Source organism: Nothoprocta perdicaria, unplaced genomic scaffold, assembly GCF_003342845.1.
Source record: "Nothoprocta perdicaria isolate Ctin4 unplaced genomic scaffold, notPer1 scaffold_13, whole genome shotgun sequence".
Taxonomy (NCBI): domain Eukaryota; kingdom Metazoa; phylum Chordata; class Aves; order Tinamiformes; family Tinamidae; genus Nothoprocta; species Nothoprocta perdicaria.
The window spans coordinates 1,423,759-1,443,068 of NW_020454427.1; the positions used below are offsets into that span (position 1 = coordinate 1,423,759).

At 43.5% G+C, this 19,310-nt stretch overlaps 1 protein-coding gene across 1 annotated transcript in view; it reads right to left on the reverse strand.

The window, feature by feature from the left end:
* Window positions 1-13,712, reverse strand: part of CORIN (corin, serine peptidase) — a 110,952-nt gene extending 97,240 nt beyond the window's left edge. Inside the window, exons 1-3 of the mRNA XM_026033621.1 lie at window positions 13,396-13,712; window positions 12,008-12,182; window positions 4,339-4,483 (exon numbers count right to left, since the gene is read on the reverse strand). Coding sequence (XP_025889406.1) covers window positions 4,339-4,483; window positions 12,008-12,182; window positions 13,396-13,712 — 637 coding nt within the window. The remainder of the gene's footprint in view (window positions 1-4,338; window positions 4,484-12,007; window positions 12,183-13,395) is intronic.
* Between the last annotated feature and the right edge of the window lie 5,598 nt (window positions 13,713-19,310).

Below are 19,310 nucleotides of genomic sequence, written 5' to 3' on the forward strand. Positions count from 1 at the left end.
TTTAAAGAGTACTTTTGGATAAGTTCAGGAAAGATCTCTCAACTGTGCCCTGGTGGACTGCAGGCACTTGCCTGGACTCGAGCCCCTGTGCTCCTGAGGGAGGCCGGCAGGCTCACGCTTCTGCTTGGCCCTCGCCTAACTCCACGTGACAGCTCCACTACAACTTACTTTGTGAAGTTTTTGGATCACCTTCCTGAATCACCTTGTTCTCCCATTCTCTCATCCTTCCAGGAGACCAAATAGCAAATCTGAGCACATGCTTCCAGGCTATAGACTCCATTCTCTAAGTTAGGTTCATGTTTTCTTTGGATCTAGTCCTTTCTCCCCTAAAATACTGCAGCATATCTTCAATTTTAACTTCAGCTTACTGGAGATTTCTTTAACGGCATCAAAAACCCCAGAGGAACTATTTCAATTTTAAGACTAAGAAAAGTGTGATGATAAAGCAATATTTGATTAATCTGTTCTGTAATAAGAACCCCTTTACTCTCTATCAATGTCTGCTAACAGCCATATAATATCATTATAAAATGCAGATTTTATATTTTGTGTGCATACATGTACATCATACCAAACCCTTCATCAGATGTGAGTTTATACAGAGCTGTAGGCAGTAAATCATAGGCCAGATTAGTTAAGAAGTAGATATATCTGTTTTGGATTTGTATGTATAGCTACAGCTGGACAGGCCCAGGTGACAGAAATATATAGCATGCTGGCATTCATTCTGTTCACTACAAAAATGAGAAACTGGCACCAAGCTCATTGAGTTCAAAGCAGTGCTTTGCCAACAGTCTTACAATCAGCTTCCAGTGCCGTTCCCTATTGGCAAATTAATATTTATTTGAAGATTTAAAGATAGTTATGAGATCTAAGAGTCACACTGTTCAGGCTGTTAACAGAGAAGGTGGCTGTGYGCGCTGTGGCTGATTTCTAGTGGTTCACAGCAGAAAATCTTAAAAAGGCCACGTTTGTGTAAAGAGCTAATCAAATAGAGCCAAGAGGCTTAGCCAAGCGTGTATGATGGAAGAGTCAGAGAGAACAAAATTTTGGCTCGTTAATGTAGTTACCTGCAATGTACCCACAGAGGTTTCTCCTGTAAGGCCAGTCCCTGTGGCTCTACAAGCTCTGGAGGAAGGAGCACATCACTAGCAGTGTGGAGTTGTTGTGGCATATCAGATCACATCTACCCTATGAGGAAAGGCTGAGAGAGCTGGGCCTGTTCAGCCTGGAGAAGAGGAGGCTGAGGGGGGACCTGAGCAGTGTCTAGAAATTCATCAAGGGAGGCAGTGAGGAGGAGGGGGSYGGYCTCTTTTCAGTGGTGGCCAGCGATAGGACTAGAGGAAACAGCCACAAACTGAAGCACCAAAAGTTCCACAGGAACTTAAGGAAAAAATTCTTGACAGTGAGGGTGACAGAGCCCTGGAACAGGCTGCCCAGAGAGGTTGTGGAGTCTCCTTCTCTGGAGATCTTCAAACCCGCCTGGATGCAGCCCTGTGCCACGTGCTCTAGGTGACCCTGTGTGTGCAGGGGGGTTGGACTAGATCTCTAGAGGTCTCTTCCAACCTTAAGCATTCTATGATTCTACSATTCCCCTTTTGYTRAGCTGCAGGAACAGACTTTATTCTACCCCTCCTGGGAAGCAACGACATTACCTTAAACAGCTCACCAGCGGCCCAAGAAATTCTGGGCTTACCAGCCAAGAAAGAAGTTAGTTGTTAGAGGTTCTTTTCTTCTTCTTGCCAGGTATCTAGGGTAAACTTTTATTTTATTATTTTGCAAAATGCATGAATGCCAACCATTGGGCATAGATAAGYGAGTAGGCTGCTTGTCTGAAAGGCAAACTTATTTGATATGGTCCTGCAGTGTGATGTTCTGCCYCAAAATTACATCAGGACTATAAATGTCTGAAGTACATGAAACCTCTCTTTACTGTATATCCTTGCTCTGAATTCTACATAATAAAAATTGACAAAGTGTTAGTTCTAGATGGCTATTAACCATCTAGATGGCTAGAGGTGGCAGAAGACCATATTACTGTTAATTTGTAAAAGAAACGGGAACACCTACCACAGAACCTATTTAACGCTATGAAATAGATGTGAGATTGATTTGCCCTTATGGACCTGTAAGTGCAAAACATTTTWGTTTTCCCAGCAAGATAACTGCATTACTACACAACTAAGCTACAATCAAAATAAAATTGAAATTTGGCATTAAGTTCACCAGTTGTGAATTACTGTTTAAAAAAATACTACTTCAAATGGTTTAGAATGCTTCATCTTTCAAAGGAAAAGAAGGAAAATGTCAGATATTCATCATTCTTATAAACTTTGGAAATTTGCACCTTAGTAAAGTTTGCACAGGATGYATTACTCCACGATGGTTTTCAATGTAAGCAAAATTGGACACAGATTATAGATTCTGATACAGATTTAAGGAGATCTTCAGGCTTTCCATTTTAAAGGAAGACTGAGCTATCCAAACCATGGAATCACGTACTGCTTGCCTTCCTGAGAGTAACAATAATTAACTATAATGTACAGCAAAATATTACAATGTAGTCTTCTGAAACTTGTAGTGAAATGCCTCTCAATGCCTATGGATGTCAGACAGAATTACAAGAGAATAGTATACATTATTAAAATACATTATGCTTCTATACTATACTACACGTGCTTCAAAGATGCCCACAGAATTAGTTCATTTAATTTCAGGTATCAGACATATTGGGTTTTGGCTGTCAATGCACATAAAAGCTGCTAACTGAGAGAAAAGAATACTAAATTATAATCACCAAAATTCAAAGGAAGCTGAGGGGACCTTTCACAATTTTTAGGCTGGGGTAATAACACCAATAAGCAGTTGTTACATGGGTTTGCGAGGAGATATCTCTGATTTCTTCTCCAGAAGTAGGACCAGAACGGGTCCCCTTTTCCTGGAGGATTTTACACAGTCTTAATGAGTGTTATGTCAATGATGCCTCAGAGGAGCTTGGTGAGTACGGCTGACATAAATACACCTGCTTTTTTATCTGCTTTCTCGCCAAAGAATGAAAATCTAGGGCAGAGGATATGAAGGATACAAATGGAATGCTAAACATAAGGAAAGTAAATTGAATGGCATCATATTTCCTAATTGCTTGATCTTAATCTGCTACAGCCTGTGTTTAATTTAAGGATATATCCCAAGACATAGTTGTCAAACATAACATTCATTAACTCTGTTTTTTGACTTGTCTAACTTGAGCTAAATGAAATGAGCAGTCATAAAACATCTTGTTGCAAATCATCCTGTACAGACTGAATTGAGAAAACAGATTTAAGTTGTCTAGATTTTGACAGTCTTGAAAGTGCTGTTTAGACACATGTTCAGTTTCCTCCCACGCTTGGTAACTGTTTGCATGATATATATTGAAGCTGGTGTTTCAAATAGGAATATAAATTATATCTCTATAAACTCATACATTTTAGTGTATTTGTTACAGCTGTGCTTCTGAAATACTTGAGGAAATATAGTCATAAAAATAATAATAATAACAATAAAAAGTACAGTTTCCCATCGCTGGAAGTAAAAGGCGTTATTTTTCCCCCAATGAAGAGTAATGTTTTAGCATAGCATTGCTGTCCATGTCATGTTGCAACTACAGCAATTTAAAGCCAGGATATCTCATCTTCTTTGTAAAGGAAAAGCTTTTTAAAATTTTAAAGGTAATAAATTATTGTTATTTTCCTCTGTAACAGACACAGAGTTAGTTAACKTATTAAGTCATTATGAAATTACCTGAAACAAGTTCCAACAAAACATACTTGGCCATGTGTGCTGATATATACTTCTTATATATAAGAAATATCCATATTTTGCTTTAGTGAAACAGTGAYGTTTCATAGGCTGTTCAGAAAGAGTTGTGGCTATAACTCAGCCTTCACCTGATCAGTGTGTGACATTAAGATACAAGGACTCCAGTCCACTTAGTTATTTAAGTCTCTCTACGCTGTACGTCAAATAAACAAATATATATATTGTAATCGTATATTGTAAAAAGACTGCTGAAAATCATCTACATGCTATATTTTCTAGATAGTACACACATCAAAAAAACACTTTTAGAAATTCAGGAAAGGTTTCCTCTTTGTTACCTTTGAATACATTTTAAACATATAAATCTAAATATGATATCTGTTTCTCTGCAACAAACACTACTAATTTACTGTTTGAGGAAGATGTCCTAASAGATATATTTATGCCTACAATTACTTCAGCACCTGAGATTGCAGTCATATTTCAATTTGCTTCTCCTTCATTAAAAGCATGTTAATTAACTCCATTAGCACTCACCTACAAAGGTAAGCAGAATCACCAACAAAAGGATAAGGGCACAGATGCAGGGAATCAAAATTAGGAGCAGAAGTCGAAGGAATTTAGCAGAGGCCAGTTTCTGAGAGCAACCATCCTCCATATTATCCTCATTTGTCCCTAAAACCTGAAAAACAAGAGAGCAGAGTTTATGACTCTGGTGTAACTCCTATAGTGCACCTAAGAACAGTTTTGTCCAATACACAGAATAAAAATATCATTTAAATATGTGCTGTAAACAGCTCTTTTTAAAGAAAAGAGACAAATAAATTTATTTTTGGTAGATCTGCAATACCTGCAAGCTCATAGTTTCAGTAAAACTTCTGAACATTCCTGATAAACTAGAAGAAAGGTTAGACCTTTCCTTTCAAAAATGTAAAATACACACTACATTTTGAATAATACAAGTTAAATATAGATTATTTTATAACCAGAATAATTGTTATTAATTATTCAAGAACTCCATCTGTTTTTTTTATTAAGGAATTGAGACTATTAGCATCTTTGTTTTAAGTGACAATAGGAGTGATAGGGACCATTCCACTTATTATGCACAATAATACTTGTCTCATTCTCAATGGACTGACTTGACAAGACTAGAATTTATTACAGTATTCTGTGGAGCTCGTTAATAATATGCTCAGCAGTATAAATGGAATATGGAAGAACTGAGGGAAACAAATTCTAAATCCAGCTGTGCTTCATAAAATTAAAAAAAAAAAAAATCAACATGTACAAAAGAATGAAGCCTAAACATCTATTTACAATATACATAACAGGGATAAAAGTCCTCTTAGAGTAGAAYTCCCTTAAGACAGTGATCTCACATACTAGAAAAATATCATACTTTTTAAACAGGAAGAACAAAGACAAAAATTTTGGACATACATAACTAGCAAGATTGAAATTTGATTTGATTTGAAATTGATTTAAGTTAATGCTTCTTTAATTCAGAATTGACATTCAAAATATTTACAATTTTACTCTTAATAAGATGAAATAAGACTACAGAATTATTAATCCCAGACAATGTCACCCCRAAAGATGACTCATCAATTGAATATGATGAATAGCAATTTAGCCTCTCCATCACCAAGATCCATCCTAGTGAAGGTGGCCTCCTGCTTTAGGGGTTACAGGCAGCAACAGGGACAGGATGCAAGAACATAAATGCATCCAAAGGATCAGGCAAGACTCTCACGAGAGAGAGGTCTGTAACATCAGGCTTGTGCATGACTGTCTCCATACGTCATGCCCTTATGGCTCCCTTACAAGTGTCTTTCTGTGAAGAACAGGTTATCAAGCTGTGTGGCACAAAGGGAATTTTARGTATTTTTTAAGGAATTTTTCCAGAGTTCATGTTTAGTCCTCTCCTAATGTCAGTGCCCACTTTCCTGCACTATCTAAGACCGTAGGAAAAAGTGGGATTTACTGTGAGTGATTTTCTGTCATTCTCCACGTTAACAACAGAAATTTCACCTGTTATTCAGGCTGCTGGCTACAAGACACTGCGGGTACACTACAAGTGAAGAGAACTGCCTGTGTGCAGTTTCATGGGGTTTTTTTTTCCTAATATCACTAAAAATCAAGTTAGTGATATCCAGCCTCCGTGAGAGCCATCCACTGCAGCATCTCATCACACTTTTCTGTTACTTTCACAACTCAATGCACAGAGGGATAACATAGAGCACTGCCGTGGTGACAGTGGTGGGCACATGGTATSAGGAGGACCTCACCTGATACGCTCTGCACCTTCTTCCCACCACAGCAAGCCAGACTCAACAGTGTCCTACTGATAGACTCACACAGAAAGGGGGGTATAAACTGATGGTCGACTTACAGATGACAGAGTTTTCTGCACATTTGAAACAGCCCAGAGTGAGAGAAATAAGGTTGGCAGCTCTGCCTAAGGAGAAGGTTYAACCAGGGTAAACTGGCAAAAGTTGTAATCTGGTCATAGCCAATTCCTACCTGCAGCTAAATATAAAGAAACTGGGGAGTTAATTGTTTGTCAGAAGGGTGTTTCTTAATCCACATATTATTCAGAAGTTAAAAATGCTTCAATCCAAGATTTTAAGTTATCTTAACTAAGTTACTTCCTTTGCTTGTAATACCTCACACACCCAGGCATGGATACACAAGATTTTGGTGGCTTTTAGGAACCAAAGCAATGGTTAAGAAATACATTTTTGACTGCGTGACTTCYTGAAATCCACACTTAAAGATCTGCTACTCAGTAGAGTATCCACCTCAGAACTACCAACCACAAACTCAGTAGCGAGCCATCTAAACATGGACTTCTCCAGAACGAGGCACACTATCTCTTAAAGTCATGACACTCTATAAAACTAATTCCATTGCTCTGCTGGAATAGGATAATAGGGAGCAAGGTCACCATGGTGAACGCCCAGTGATTAGAGCACTCAAAATATCACTAAGAATCACTGATTCTTAGCCCCTTCAAAAGAAAAAAACATAAGACACAAATTGACCTCCTAAAGGTCTATTCCCTATGATTCCCAAGCAAAATGAAGCTCTTGGGAATGCCAGTCAAAAGTGATAAACTCTACCCGCCTCTGCTCTATTGTAAATGCTGGCCCATCACTGCACAAGAGTTTGTCTTGAGAGTAAAAGAGTTGCCATCAAGGAATTGTAGTCTCAAAGAACAGAGAAAACCAGAAGCAGTGTCATTATTGGTTGTATAGAGGCACATATGTAAGTAAGAGCAAAGTTAAAACCACAATTGCCGTTTAAGTGCAATTGAGAAACACTGYATGTGCAACCAGTGAGATTTTGATATATCTTGCTCGTACGCTTCTCTGCGTGCAAAATATTTTTAGAGGCTAGTGGCATTGTAGATACTAGACGCTCTAAGCAAATACATTAGCTAAAGAAGTTCATTAAACATTTCTTACTAAATTCCTTTAGYTTCTCACTAAATTCCTTACTAAATTCCTACTTTGCATTGACTACTTAGTTCTACAGGTTTTAAAAGGGACTGTAACATCCAAATTTGCTTACAGTGACTGCTGGAGAAAAGAATGCTGGATTGTGAAAGGCATGCTTCTCGAAATGCCATGAATTGCTAGTTTTGTATAATGACAAAGTAAATATTTRTAGGCAGCTAAACAGCATGATCTATTTTTCCTTTCTACAGAAAAAAGATCTCTTGAATAACACTAAATCTATTTAAAATCATCCTCACTGACTCAACAAGCAWAAACATAATAAATGCCATTTTACCACCACTTGAACATCTGCACGAGTTTCTTCCTCACCAGTTTCTGTGGTAAATATGAAATAAAAAGAGGTAGTGTTAGTGGTCCGTGTATCATCAGTGAGAATGTAATGAATATTCCTGGAGATAAATGCAAATATATTGCAGCTATTCTTTTAATATTCCCAGGTATCATTTCTTTTCCTCTTGCTGCCAACGTTGCAATGCATGAGGAATACCTGCACCAGCTTGAGGTGTTCTGCTATGTCAATGGTATCTCCATAAACTTCAGGTAGACTCTGTCTTCCCTGTTCTCCTTTCCCACCAAATCTCAGAAGGTTTCTGGTTTAGCAAGGCATCCTCTGCAGCTTTGTACCTTCTTGGCAGCCCATTTTTAGATCTGCAAGTGACGAGGAAGCAGAATGCTCTTCAAATCTCACCAAAAACTTGAATCTCCTGATCCTCAGCAGGGAAAATCTTGAAGAGGTTACAATCCAAAGGGACTATGAATCCCAAAGTAGTCATAAATGACAGAATCTTTAGAACAAAAACAGCCTGTAGGAGGAAGCAGAGGTGCTATTTGCTTATTAAGACAGGCCACTTTCAGAAACAAACCATAAACACAAGACAGGTTGGCATGGAGTGCTTTAGCAGAGTCCCAGAAATTAAAGACTATGGATGCAAGTTCTCTTCCTACCACCACCATTAATTAAAATGTAACCTCCGCATCTGACAGAACAAAACATCACATAACATCAGCATCAAGACAGTTTTCTTTCAATTAAGGCATCCAACGTAGTCAGGAAATTTCAGTGTTTCAAGGTGACAAGTCATTTGCTTTTAACATAATCACTTTCTRTATTAAATGGGGTGCTAGAACGCAGGATGCTTAAAAAGGTAAGATAATTTTTCTGATAGCTAAGACATTCTGTCCCTAGGGAAATGGTTTTAAGTGCTACTCATGTGAGTGTCAATCGCAATGAAGGCGACACAACACAAAGGACCATGAGAAGTCTAACGTAACACATAGCACTCCTCTTTTACACAAAATAGCATCTAAATTACTAGTCTACAAAGCAACCAGAATCATGGTATAATCACTTGACAGAAACTATCTACCAATGTTATCATCACAAAGCTAAAAATTGTTCTTCTGTCTGCAAAAAGACTATTGCTTCTATGCTCAGGGTTTTCCTGGTCAAGAAATACAGAATACAGAGGAAAAGAGAAGACCTCTGTCAGATCATAAACTAGAAATACTCTGAGCAAGCCACACAATGAGGTACAATGCAATGATTGTATTAGAAAGAAGAACCACTACAAAATATAGAAATATATTTCATACATCTATGAAATATAGAAAGAAGGTTGGTAGAGGCCAAAAAGAATAAGAGCCCTAACTCCTGCTACATCATTTCCTTAATAATTCATTCCTGTCTCCCTTCCTGAAGGTTTGGAGGAAGGTGGAGATGAGCTGATGGCTCAAGCATAAGCACTACAGCCAGGTGGCCTATAGATCTGAGGAGTTCAGTCAAACTGCATCTAGATTTCAGGGGAAAGATCACCGTGTTTTATTTCTGCAGCGCAGTGGATTGTAAAGGCACTTAAAAAAGCACCATTTGACATTGAAACCAATCGAAATAATTAAGATAACATTTGATCTCCCCTAGAAGATTTGATTCAGAAATAAGAATGTTACTCAGATGGAAAATATTGTCACTAAGAGACCCCACCTCAAGAGTGGAGAAGGAGGAAACAAAAGGACTTCCTTGGATCCCAAGCATCGAGTGCAGCCTTGATAACCGCTCTCCACTTCTTTGAAACAGAGAGTAATTTCATTCTGACCCTTCCTCAGGGAGAAGGAACAGGATATTTATTGGTACCAGAGACTAGCAGAGACATTGTTACTCTCTTGAGCAACAGCATCTCTGAATATTTTCCCTTTTCAAAGGAAACTTTTGAATATTTAACTTTTCAAAAGGAGTGCTGCTGAATAACAATTCCACTTTGGGATAAGTGCTATTTTTTTTACCTACTTATTTATATATAGTACACATTTACTATATTTTATATACATATATTTTTAATTTCATTGATGTAAATTTACAATTATAACAATGGAAGCCTCCCACGTTGGAAGCAACAGCTGAACTTTGTTGAATTTTCATGAACATTCAAAATAATAAATAGCTCAGCTGATGGCAAACGTTACAGCTCTAAGCTCTCTCTTTATTCTTAATGACAGCTGGTGGCAAAGATATGTAACGATGCCATGTTTCATGAGCTWAACAAGATTTAGTAAACATATGGAAGATATCAGATTTTTTTTCAAAAACTAAGTGTCTACGAAGACATTCATTTTAAGAACTAAACTGTGGTTAGAATTATCTGGTATTTCTCAATACCAGAGCTGGAACATCCATTCAGGCTACCTCAGCAGGCAATGGGAAAGCTCTGTGGGAAATTAGTCTTCAAATTTGCTTTGAGGAGTGGAGGGATAGGAAGGGGGAATCTCTTTCTCTCTAAATTGCTAAGGTTTACAAATATTGCTCATTTGAAAGTTTAAATGGGGTCATTTCAGGAGGAGGGAGAGCGAGGGAAGAAAGTGGATTTAACAGAAAATCTCTTCATGAAAGCAGGGTTTAAGCCTGGAAAACTGAAAGCAACATAGAGGACTCCTGCCTGGGCTATGTGACTCACATCCAGTGAAACAGTCCCTGGCCATGTAGAAATCCCATCAGGCCCCTATCCCAAACAGGGCTACGAGATCTCATTACATCTCTCTTCTTCTGTTAACCTCTTACCAGCAGGTTTAGCTTTCTGAACTTGAAATAATCAGTACGTTATGTACCGATCATGACCATTGCTCAATATACCATTATTTAAACTTAAAAGGAAGAATTTCAGTGATATGAACTAGATGCCAAACTGAAATGCAAGCTGAAATCTTCTTAAAAGCTCTTGTCTCCTTATGTTTCACAACTTTTATTCTTTTTTTTTATCCAAAAGGTATGTATTTTTCTCACACTATGAACTTTTGCTACGACAAAATTACACTACTGACTTTTTTCCTGAATGATGGATAAAAATATAAAAATTCTTTGACCAATTCTTTGACAGCAGTAGCAATATTAATCAAAGGTAAGGCCACGGTTTAAAGCCAAAGTAGAGTTTCACCTGTCCAAGAGAGATGAATTTTTATTTGCCTTCTCAGAAATTAAAATGGAATTAAACAAGGTCTCTTAGAAGCCATTAACCTACTACATGGAAAAATGTAGAGGCAATTAGTTCTTTTTTCATTAGGATGCCATATTGTTCAGAAACACATCATCTTTGAACATTCCACTTCAAAGGAATAAATAGGAGAATAAAGAGAACAAACTACCAGGTGAACTTGATGGAGATAATTGGAAGAAGTGAGTAGGGAGTCAACTTGCTCGTTATTGCCTAAACTATGAAATAATGTGCAAATAGAGGAGAAAAAAAAATTAAAAGTGACTTAACACCACTTGGGATGTTGTTTTCTGTCAACCTACATGTCAACATGTAGGTTGATGTAATTTTTTACTGATAACTTTGATGGAGAAGTAGATCTTGATGGGTTGCATGGAAGTTTGCTAGGACAAAAATTTATGTCTAATCACCTGAACAATAACAACTAAGTGAATCAATTTGTCAGAGAAGATAAATCCTACTGTATTTATGACTCAAATGAAAACCTAGAGCTATTCAATTTAATTACCATTCCTAGAACAGAAACCAGTTTTCCTCGAATTCATATTTTCCTTAGTAATCTACAAAAACTCACACAATAATCCTATCTACGATGACAAAAAAGCAAACGAAAACCATCTGGGTTCTTAGCTGTTCCAGACCACCATCAACACTATTCCATACACTCTGACTTTCAGAAGCAGAAATGTTAATAATTTCGAAATAGATCAATCTTCATTTCAAACTTCCCTTCCAGCCTTGTTTGCCTGCACTATGAACTATGTAAAAATCCGCCCTATAAAATGGCCCAGCGGGAGAACATTTGAGCTTAACAAAAGCATTTACTACTTAATCCTACTTAATTCTACTTAACTCTACTATTTAATTCTTTTGTTACAAATCAAAGAGCAATCAAAGAAGAATATTAATTTCACACTTCCTGATATTTTTTAAAGATAAATTATTAAGACAATGTAGACAGGACTAGTGTCTTCCAAGCTGTCCCTCAGTAAAGTCTATCCCTCAACAACGTGTTACATGTAGAACACACAAGCTATTAAGATCCCTTTGTTTCCTCCTCAAGAAGTTTCTTCCTGAAGATGAGGAAAAGTGGCAGGAAATTGGGGAAAAAACGGCAACTGACGGAGCATTCTGCATCTACACTCTCCAGGTCCCAGGTTTTGTGACCACTTACACGTAGGCAACACAGMAAGACTTCACCTTGGAGGCAGGAGCACTGGAAGAAATCTCCGTGCCACACTGCAGACCCAGGGAAATCCAGAGCACACGGAGGTCTGTATCACACATATGGGGCTGTAGGTCCGGGAGAGCTGGGATGGAAAGTTCCTCAATTCTACCAGTGGTTTTAATTTCCAAGAAAATGCCCCCACTCTTTCTGAAATCAAATAAACCGAGGAACGCAAAGAGCAGTTAAATATGCTCTCACTGCCCTAGTCTGAAGAAGTGAGAATCTCTTTTTCTACAAAGTGCTTCCCATGTCTGAGATGCTTTTAAGTGACTTTCTGTAAAACTGGGAGGCAGTATGGGTTATTCAGAAAGCAGGAGCTTTTTTGACTTAAATAGCAGTGGCAATCTAGGTAATTACTATTGCTGTTACATCACTGTTAAATTAAATCTCTTCTATCTGAAGAAGATCAGATGTGGGAGATGCTAGCATGCCAGTTTTTAAAACACTGAGTGCTGCACTGGAGAGAATGCAGTTTTGCAGCTGTGCAGCTAAAGAGGAATGGAAAGAGAATTTGACAGGCAGCCCCTAAACACGAACAGCATCCGCTGGTTATTGATCTTGGGTTTCCTCACAGCTATGAAACATGAATTGAAATAGATACRGTCTGATGCTGTCCTAGAGGAAGCATCATTTCCCCTAAACACCGAGTGAAGAAGATTTAACTGTTCCATCTAAAAAAAAAAAGTGCTGCTTTTTCAAGGGAAAGTAGCCTTGACATTCAGGAAAGGAACAGCTTACAGGGTCGTTGGCAAAGACACACTGATCCAACCCGACACTTTTTTCCCACAGGTTTACATCTCTCTCACAGATGATTCCATGAGGAAAAGTCTAGAGAACTTCCTCCTTTTTTGTGTCCTCTCCGAAAAAGAGCAGCAAGTACACAGTAAGTGCATATTTAAATGATGGGGTCCTGCAGGGTGCATATCATTTAGACAAGCATTGCTTTAAATTAGAGTGGTTTGAAACCACATCTGAGGACAACCTATCTTTCCAGGCCAACAACCGTCTGCACAAGGTAGACGCGGGCTGAAACCTAACCCAGGACTTCAGAAGCAGCAACGCTTTTTATCTGTTTTTAAAACAGCAAGTTCCCGCTTGTTTGCTGTCTCACCATTATTTCCACTTTCAATGCATTAAACCATTATCTCCGTTTCTTTCATGTTTGTTGATCGGAAAGACAAGTTAAAATTAAAAACCTTACCTGGGAGGGAACTGCCTGCTCCACAAGAGAAGAACCCCAGTGGAAGACACAAACACGCTGCTAGACGACAATTTAAAAGAGGGGAAGGACGCACACCTTAAAAGTAGTAAGGCATAAAAGTATTAAGTGTGTATTGGGACATGGGAGGAAGCTCCCAACACTGCGGGGGCCCAGTAGGCCCGGCCTGCTCCTGGTTTAAAGGTGCAGCCCAACAAGTTGAGGCCGGGAGGGTGAAAGGGGCCGTCGGTGGAGGAGGCACGAGCTGGATTCCCCGGAGCCGCCCGCTCCCGGCGCTCGGAGCCGCCGGAGGGGCTACCCCGCCGCTCTATTTTTACCGCGGTATTTTTTGCATTCAGACTTTCCACTGCGGGCGGCCGGGCCAGGGGGCCCGCGCGGCCGCGGGAATCTGACAGGTCGGCCCAGCAGCGGTTATTTATAGAGGGGCGTGGGGCGGAAGGGGGGCGCGCAGACGGCATCGCGTTCTCCGGCCGGGAGCAGGGATGAGGGACGGGAGGGTCACCCGTGAGCCACCTGCCCCCCAAGGAAGGGAACCGAGGCCGGGACGTGTGTCCATCAGAGCCACGGTGTCAAGGAGCTCCCCTGGCTCAGGCCGAGACCCAGGCACCCTCCTTCCCTCTTTTTGCCCCATCTTCCCGCACACCGCCTCTCGGAGGCRAGGACGCAGCTCAGACACGGCTTCTCATTCTCCTCGTTGCACATCCTGGCAAGAAGAGGATGGGATTCTCTGCCCTGCTGCCCGGGCGACTCCCTAGGAGAGCCCTGCACAAAACTCTGCTCCYTGAGAGGACAAACTGTGGCTGCCAGGGGACAGAAAAGGACCGCGTAGCCAGCAGGCACTGATTATTAAGTCCTCCTTAGGGAGGATTGAGCTTTTGCTGCACTAATGTGATAACCCGCCCAGAAAACGGGCATATCACCCACCCCTTTCCCTTGCGCTGGAGAATTGCTTCCGATGAGGGTAAAACCAGGGCAGAGCAGGAGGAGCAATCAGCAATATTCCCATCTATAACCAGCTGCCCKCTCCCACCCTGGTGCTGAAGACCTTTAACCAGAGGAGGTGCCTGCACCGCGGGCGCCCACCCCTGCCCTGGTGTGCGTGGCCTGGCACCCACCCCCCACACCTGGCTGGCATTTTCCCGGGATACCCGACACGCTGGCAGCGTTGGGCTCTTCCCACGCCGCGCAGCGGGGCTGCCGTGTGTGCCAAACCCGGCCGCCCCAGGGGACGGACGGCGCCGGCCGCCTCGCACCCACAGCGCTGACGGTGACGGTCCGGCCCGGGAACAGCCCCGGCAGCCCCGGCCTCCGAGCCCCGGCGCGGGCCCAAGCCACAGCTCCCACYTCTGATGGAAGCACCATTTGTGCTCGTCCCCGTGTTTGGGTGACCCGGAGCTGCTGGAGCAAAGTCTCGCCAAGCACGTGCAGCCACTGGGATGCACCAACGGAAGCATTGTGTTCCCACTCCTTCAGAAAGCCGGGATTCAGCATTCCTGGGTCAGAGCTTTTACACAGTGGCAAGAGCAGGAGCTGCTGGGATTCTCAGGATGTTCCCTTGTCCAATTCCGCCTGCTTYTGGAAACACCACTGCCCTTCTAGTGAGGGAGAGCTCTGCCTGGGTGTTCATCCACAGCAGCCTCCGAATGCACCCCTCTCTTGGCCAGGGGGGCAACGACAAGCAATTTTACTGAAGCCCCATACTGCCAAACACAGAATCGCCAGACGGAAATGTTCCTCGAGGGAGCAGGGCGCTAAGGCTCAAACAKGTATATCATCTTAGCAAAAAATAAAAAATAAATCTCCTGTAGTCCAGTAAACCTGCATTTTTAAGTAATTATTGGCACTGTTTACAGCCACGGCTTCTTCCATTCATATCTGCAGACATCATCTAACACAAAACRATCATCTAAGCAATATTCCAGATATAAAATACATAACTGGACAATTTAGTATATTAGAGAGCACCTTGAGCTCTGGCACATTTCAGCCAATGTGTACTTTTGTTCCCCGCACACCCCTTCTACACAGGCACACGGCACAGGAGCGCCCACAAAGGCTGCTGGAGGGGAAGCCAATGCTCCCTTCAGTCCCTCATAGTCCCAGGCTCCAAAAGATGGAAGGAAAAACTACACTTTGTCCTAACGCCCCTATCAGAAACTAGCAGAGCACAAGCAGATTTCTCCAGCCTGGAGATGTGCACTTTGCTGCTTGCACCCCAAGAGCCTTCTCAGAAAAAGACAGTTCTGCTGGCTCCATCAAAACAGCTTACCTGAGCAAATACTACATATAAAGTCTGAAGGCTCACAGGAAGAGAGACTTAGCTATAAATGCTTGATAAAAGAGGGGAAAATATTGAGTATATTTCTTTCCCATATAAAGTTTTGGACAGTGTTTGGAATCCCTGACCCCAGAGGAGCCCACAAACCCCTACCAAGTTTGCAAGCCCAGTGCATTCAGGAGGTGTCAGCAGCCCTCCAAGCGATGTATAAAGTGCTACTGTTTCTTTTGTTACCTTTCCATGGCTGTTTACATTAGCTCAATGATGAGCTGATATTGTCTATGCTGCYAGAGACTGCTGCCTATGCCGCGTGAATCACAGCACTCAAGAAGCTTACAACACAGAGAGACGGAAGAATAGGTTACAAACACAAAACTAAGGAATTAGAATTCAATAGTGCTGCCTGGTTCATCTTGTAAGAACGCAGGAAGGGTCTAAACAGCCATATGGAAAAATCTATTTCCATAGTCGAACCGCTGAAAGCCAAACCTTCCCAAGAGATCCCAGGAGCGCGTTAGGAGCGCCAGACACCGATGTCATTTCAGCCTCCCAGCCCCTCGGCCAGACCGCTAACAATTAGAACAAGCGCCGGTTAATTAATCGCCAGCCACGAAATTCCCCCGAGCCCTCTGCCCCTCGGGCCGCGCCGGGAGCGCGGACACGCGCCGCGGCGCTCACAAACTTCACCGTCCCGTCCCGTCCCGGGTGCTCCCGTCCCGTCCCGTCCCGTCCCGGCGCACGGGGCAGGACTCCGCGCTGCGCCCGGGGGCCGCCCCTCTCCGCGGACCTGTTCCCCGGGGCGCGCCGCGGCCGCGCGCGCGGGGACGGCGCCGCGGGGGCTCGGCGGAGGCGCGCGGCTGCCGCGTTCCCGCCACGGCCGCCCCGCCGCGCGGTGAGGGGCGCGCGCGTCCCCCCCGTGCTCCCGCCGCGGGGATGCTCCGCGCGGGGAGCCGGGGCCGCCTTACCCGCGGCGCGGGCAGCACCGGGCGGTACCGCTCCTCCGGGGCCGGCAGCGCCGGCAAGGGGCGCGGGCACAACATGCTGCGGCCGCCGCCGCCGCCTCTCGCCTCGCCCGCCCTGCCGCGCGCAGGCAGCCCTCGCGGCGCGGAGCGGGGGGGCCCCGCGTTTTGTCTGCTCGGCCCACGGCCCCCCCGCCGCCGCCCAATAACGAGGAACCTCCGCGGAGCGCGGCCGCATCCCCACCCCTTCCGCGCACAGGGGCGCGTCCCGCGGGCAGCGCCGCGCCCCGCGCACGGCGCCCGCTGCCCCCCCGACAGCGGCGCCCCGAGGGGACCCGAGCGGACCGGGGGGCGGCCCCGGCCCCGCGCGCCCCCCGGAGCGGGATCCCGCTGAGGGGCGCGGAGGGTCCCTCTCCCGCCCGCGGGGACAGYGGCCTCCGAAACATGCGGGGACGCGTGGAGCCCCCTGGCCCCGTGTCGGGATTCAGGGATGTGGAGCCKCCAGACAGCAGCGAGGCTGAAACCAGGAGCCGCCTCCGAAACGGAGATCACGGGCGCGATCCAGAAACGATCAAGGCGCTGAGGGAAACGCGAGGTTGACGGACGGGAGCGGGGACCCCCAGGAGAGCGAGGGTCCGTGCAGCCCCGGCCGGGAGCTGCTGCCGCTGCCAGCTCTTGGAGAGCGGGGCTCTGAGCTCCGGCCTCCCTCCTGCCTGCGCTTTTGCACATCTTAATGATACTAAAACGCTATCATGGAAAACATTAAAGGCAGAAAAGAGCCCTAAAACACTCATAGCCACAATTAGCTAGGCACAAATAATGCCAGGTTTGTGCCTAGAGGCTGTAACTCATGGTCGTCGCTTTGGCTCTCATTGAAGATAGTTCCCCTCATTATATATATATGTTTAGAGTATCCATGTACATGTAATCCTGTCTTTTCTATATATGTTTATACACACGCATATTAACCTGCAAGACAAACTTCTTCTATTTTTTTGCCAGCATCTTATCCAAATGCCTTTCCTACTGTACCTTTGCATTTAGGTCATGTCACTTCCAGCTTGCACGCAAACTTCACAGGCCCTGGCTTGGGCACTCCGTTCCGCCCAAGTGCTGCTGTGCATAAATACTCCTGCTCAAAACAATCCAAATCTGCATTTTTTTCACCCAAAGCTCCCTCAAGAAGGAGATTTATTTATTTATTTATTTATTTGGGGCTGATAAAAGGAAAGATGGGACAAGGCTTGGAAGTGCTTATGTAATACCTCCCAATCTTGTAGGGGAAGGAAATCATTACTTCAGGCTGTAACGTTGGTCAGAAGGTAACTACAGTCTGTTACTTACAACAGTGTTATACAGAGATCAGTTAGCCCTGTCAAAAATCAKGATTAAAACAACAAATGAGAACCAAAACCCAGGAGGTGCAGGGCATGGCTGCGATCCCACGGCACGCTCAGCCTTCATCCAAGGATGTGTTCTCCTTGGCAGTGATGCCGTGAACTCCATCCTTAAACCTATCTCAGCTCCTAATCTCATACCACTTCCCTCAGGTTCAGGGGCCATTCAGATTGTGGTTTCCAAGCTCCAAGATTCAGCCCTGCTGATGGCAAAGCAGAGCGCGGCACTGAGACAGAGCTGAGGTCCATTTTTGTTGGCATTTTTTTTTAATGAGAAAAATCACCGTTTGAAAAAAAAATTTAGATTAAATAGTATTTGGTTAAATTAAGCCCCTTCAGACTATTGCTTATCTCTAGACAGAAATAAAAGCTGCCGTTTAGGCTGCCTTGAGACTGACTTCATGACCTCATGCCTGATGATTCTGATAYAGTAACTCTAGCAGAAACTTGTTTTCTGGTAGATTAGCATAAAAGCACTTTAACATAGAGTACAAATAATTCATTAGCATGTTATCATTAAGGGAAATCATTATAATGTTACCATCAATGTGCATGCCTTGATATCTTAGTGCAAATGTGACTTGATTTCTTTCCCCTCTACTTTTTTCCCATGCGTCTGACTTCCTGGTAGGCAGATCCCTAGAGAATCCTCTCCTTTTATACTTCTTTAGAACAAGTAATTGGCTTGTTTGAAGGGCAGATGGGAGTATAAACTCATGAAGCGGAGTGCCTTAAATGCCCAYGAGCAACAGCAATAGGGTAAATGGGAACTGTGCAAGCGCGGAGAGGCCTCGGCTGCCCGTGACCTCCAACCCTCCAGGGTCCCCGCAGGCATCTCCCACTCCTGCTGCCAGGCTCAGGACCAGCCCKCAGAGCACGAGGGCTCTTGGCTCCCTCGCCCACAAGGCGCAACCTCACAAAGCCCGACGCASAGCAAAGACACTCACCTCCATCGGAAACGGCAACGACTCCCGGTTCGTAGCTGGTCATAAACTCAGCTCAAAGGTGCAATCCAGCACAGAAGCTTTCAGGAACAAATTTTGGTGCTGTACGCACATTAATATTTCACTTTCTAGTAGTTAATGTTCAGAAGAACATCTTTAATAATTCACCTTTATACTCCTGCACGAGGCCAAGATCGTCCAAGTCCATCCCATTTATTTTATTTTAATCTACTTCCCCAACCCATTCTCGTAATTGTCAGATGAATAAAATGAAGGAAGGTGGTTACGTAATTCCAGCATTAACCCAAGCAGTAAGAGCTGTCACTGCCAAGGAAGGGCACAAAGGGCGACCAGTTCTGCTACCGCTTCCATTACCAGGTTGTCAGTCAGATTTGCTCAGGGAAAGTTTGTTGCATTAAGCACCGGAGCACTTGGAACAAACACGGGATTTTTCAAGGTGCTTTTGATGTATTTATTG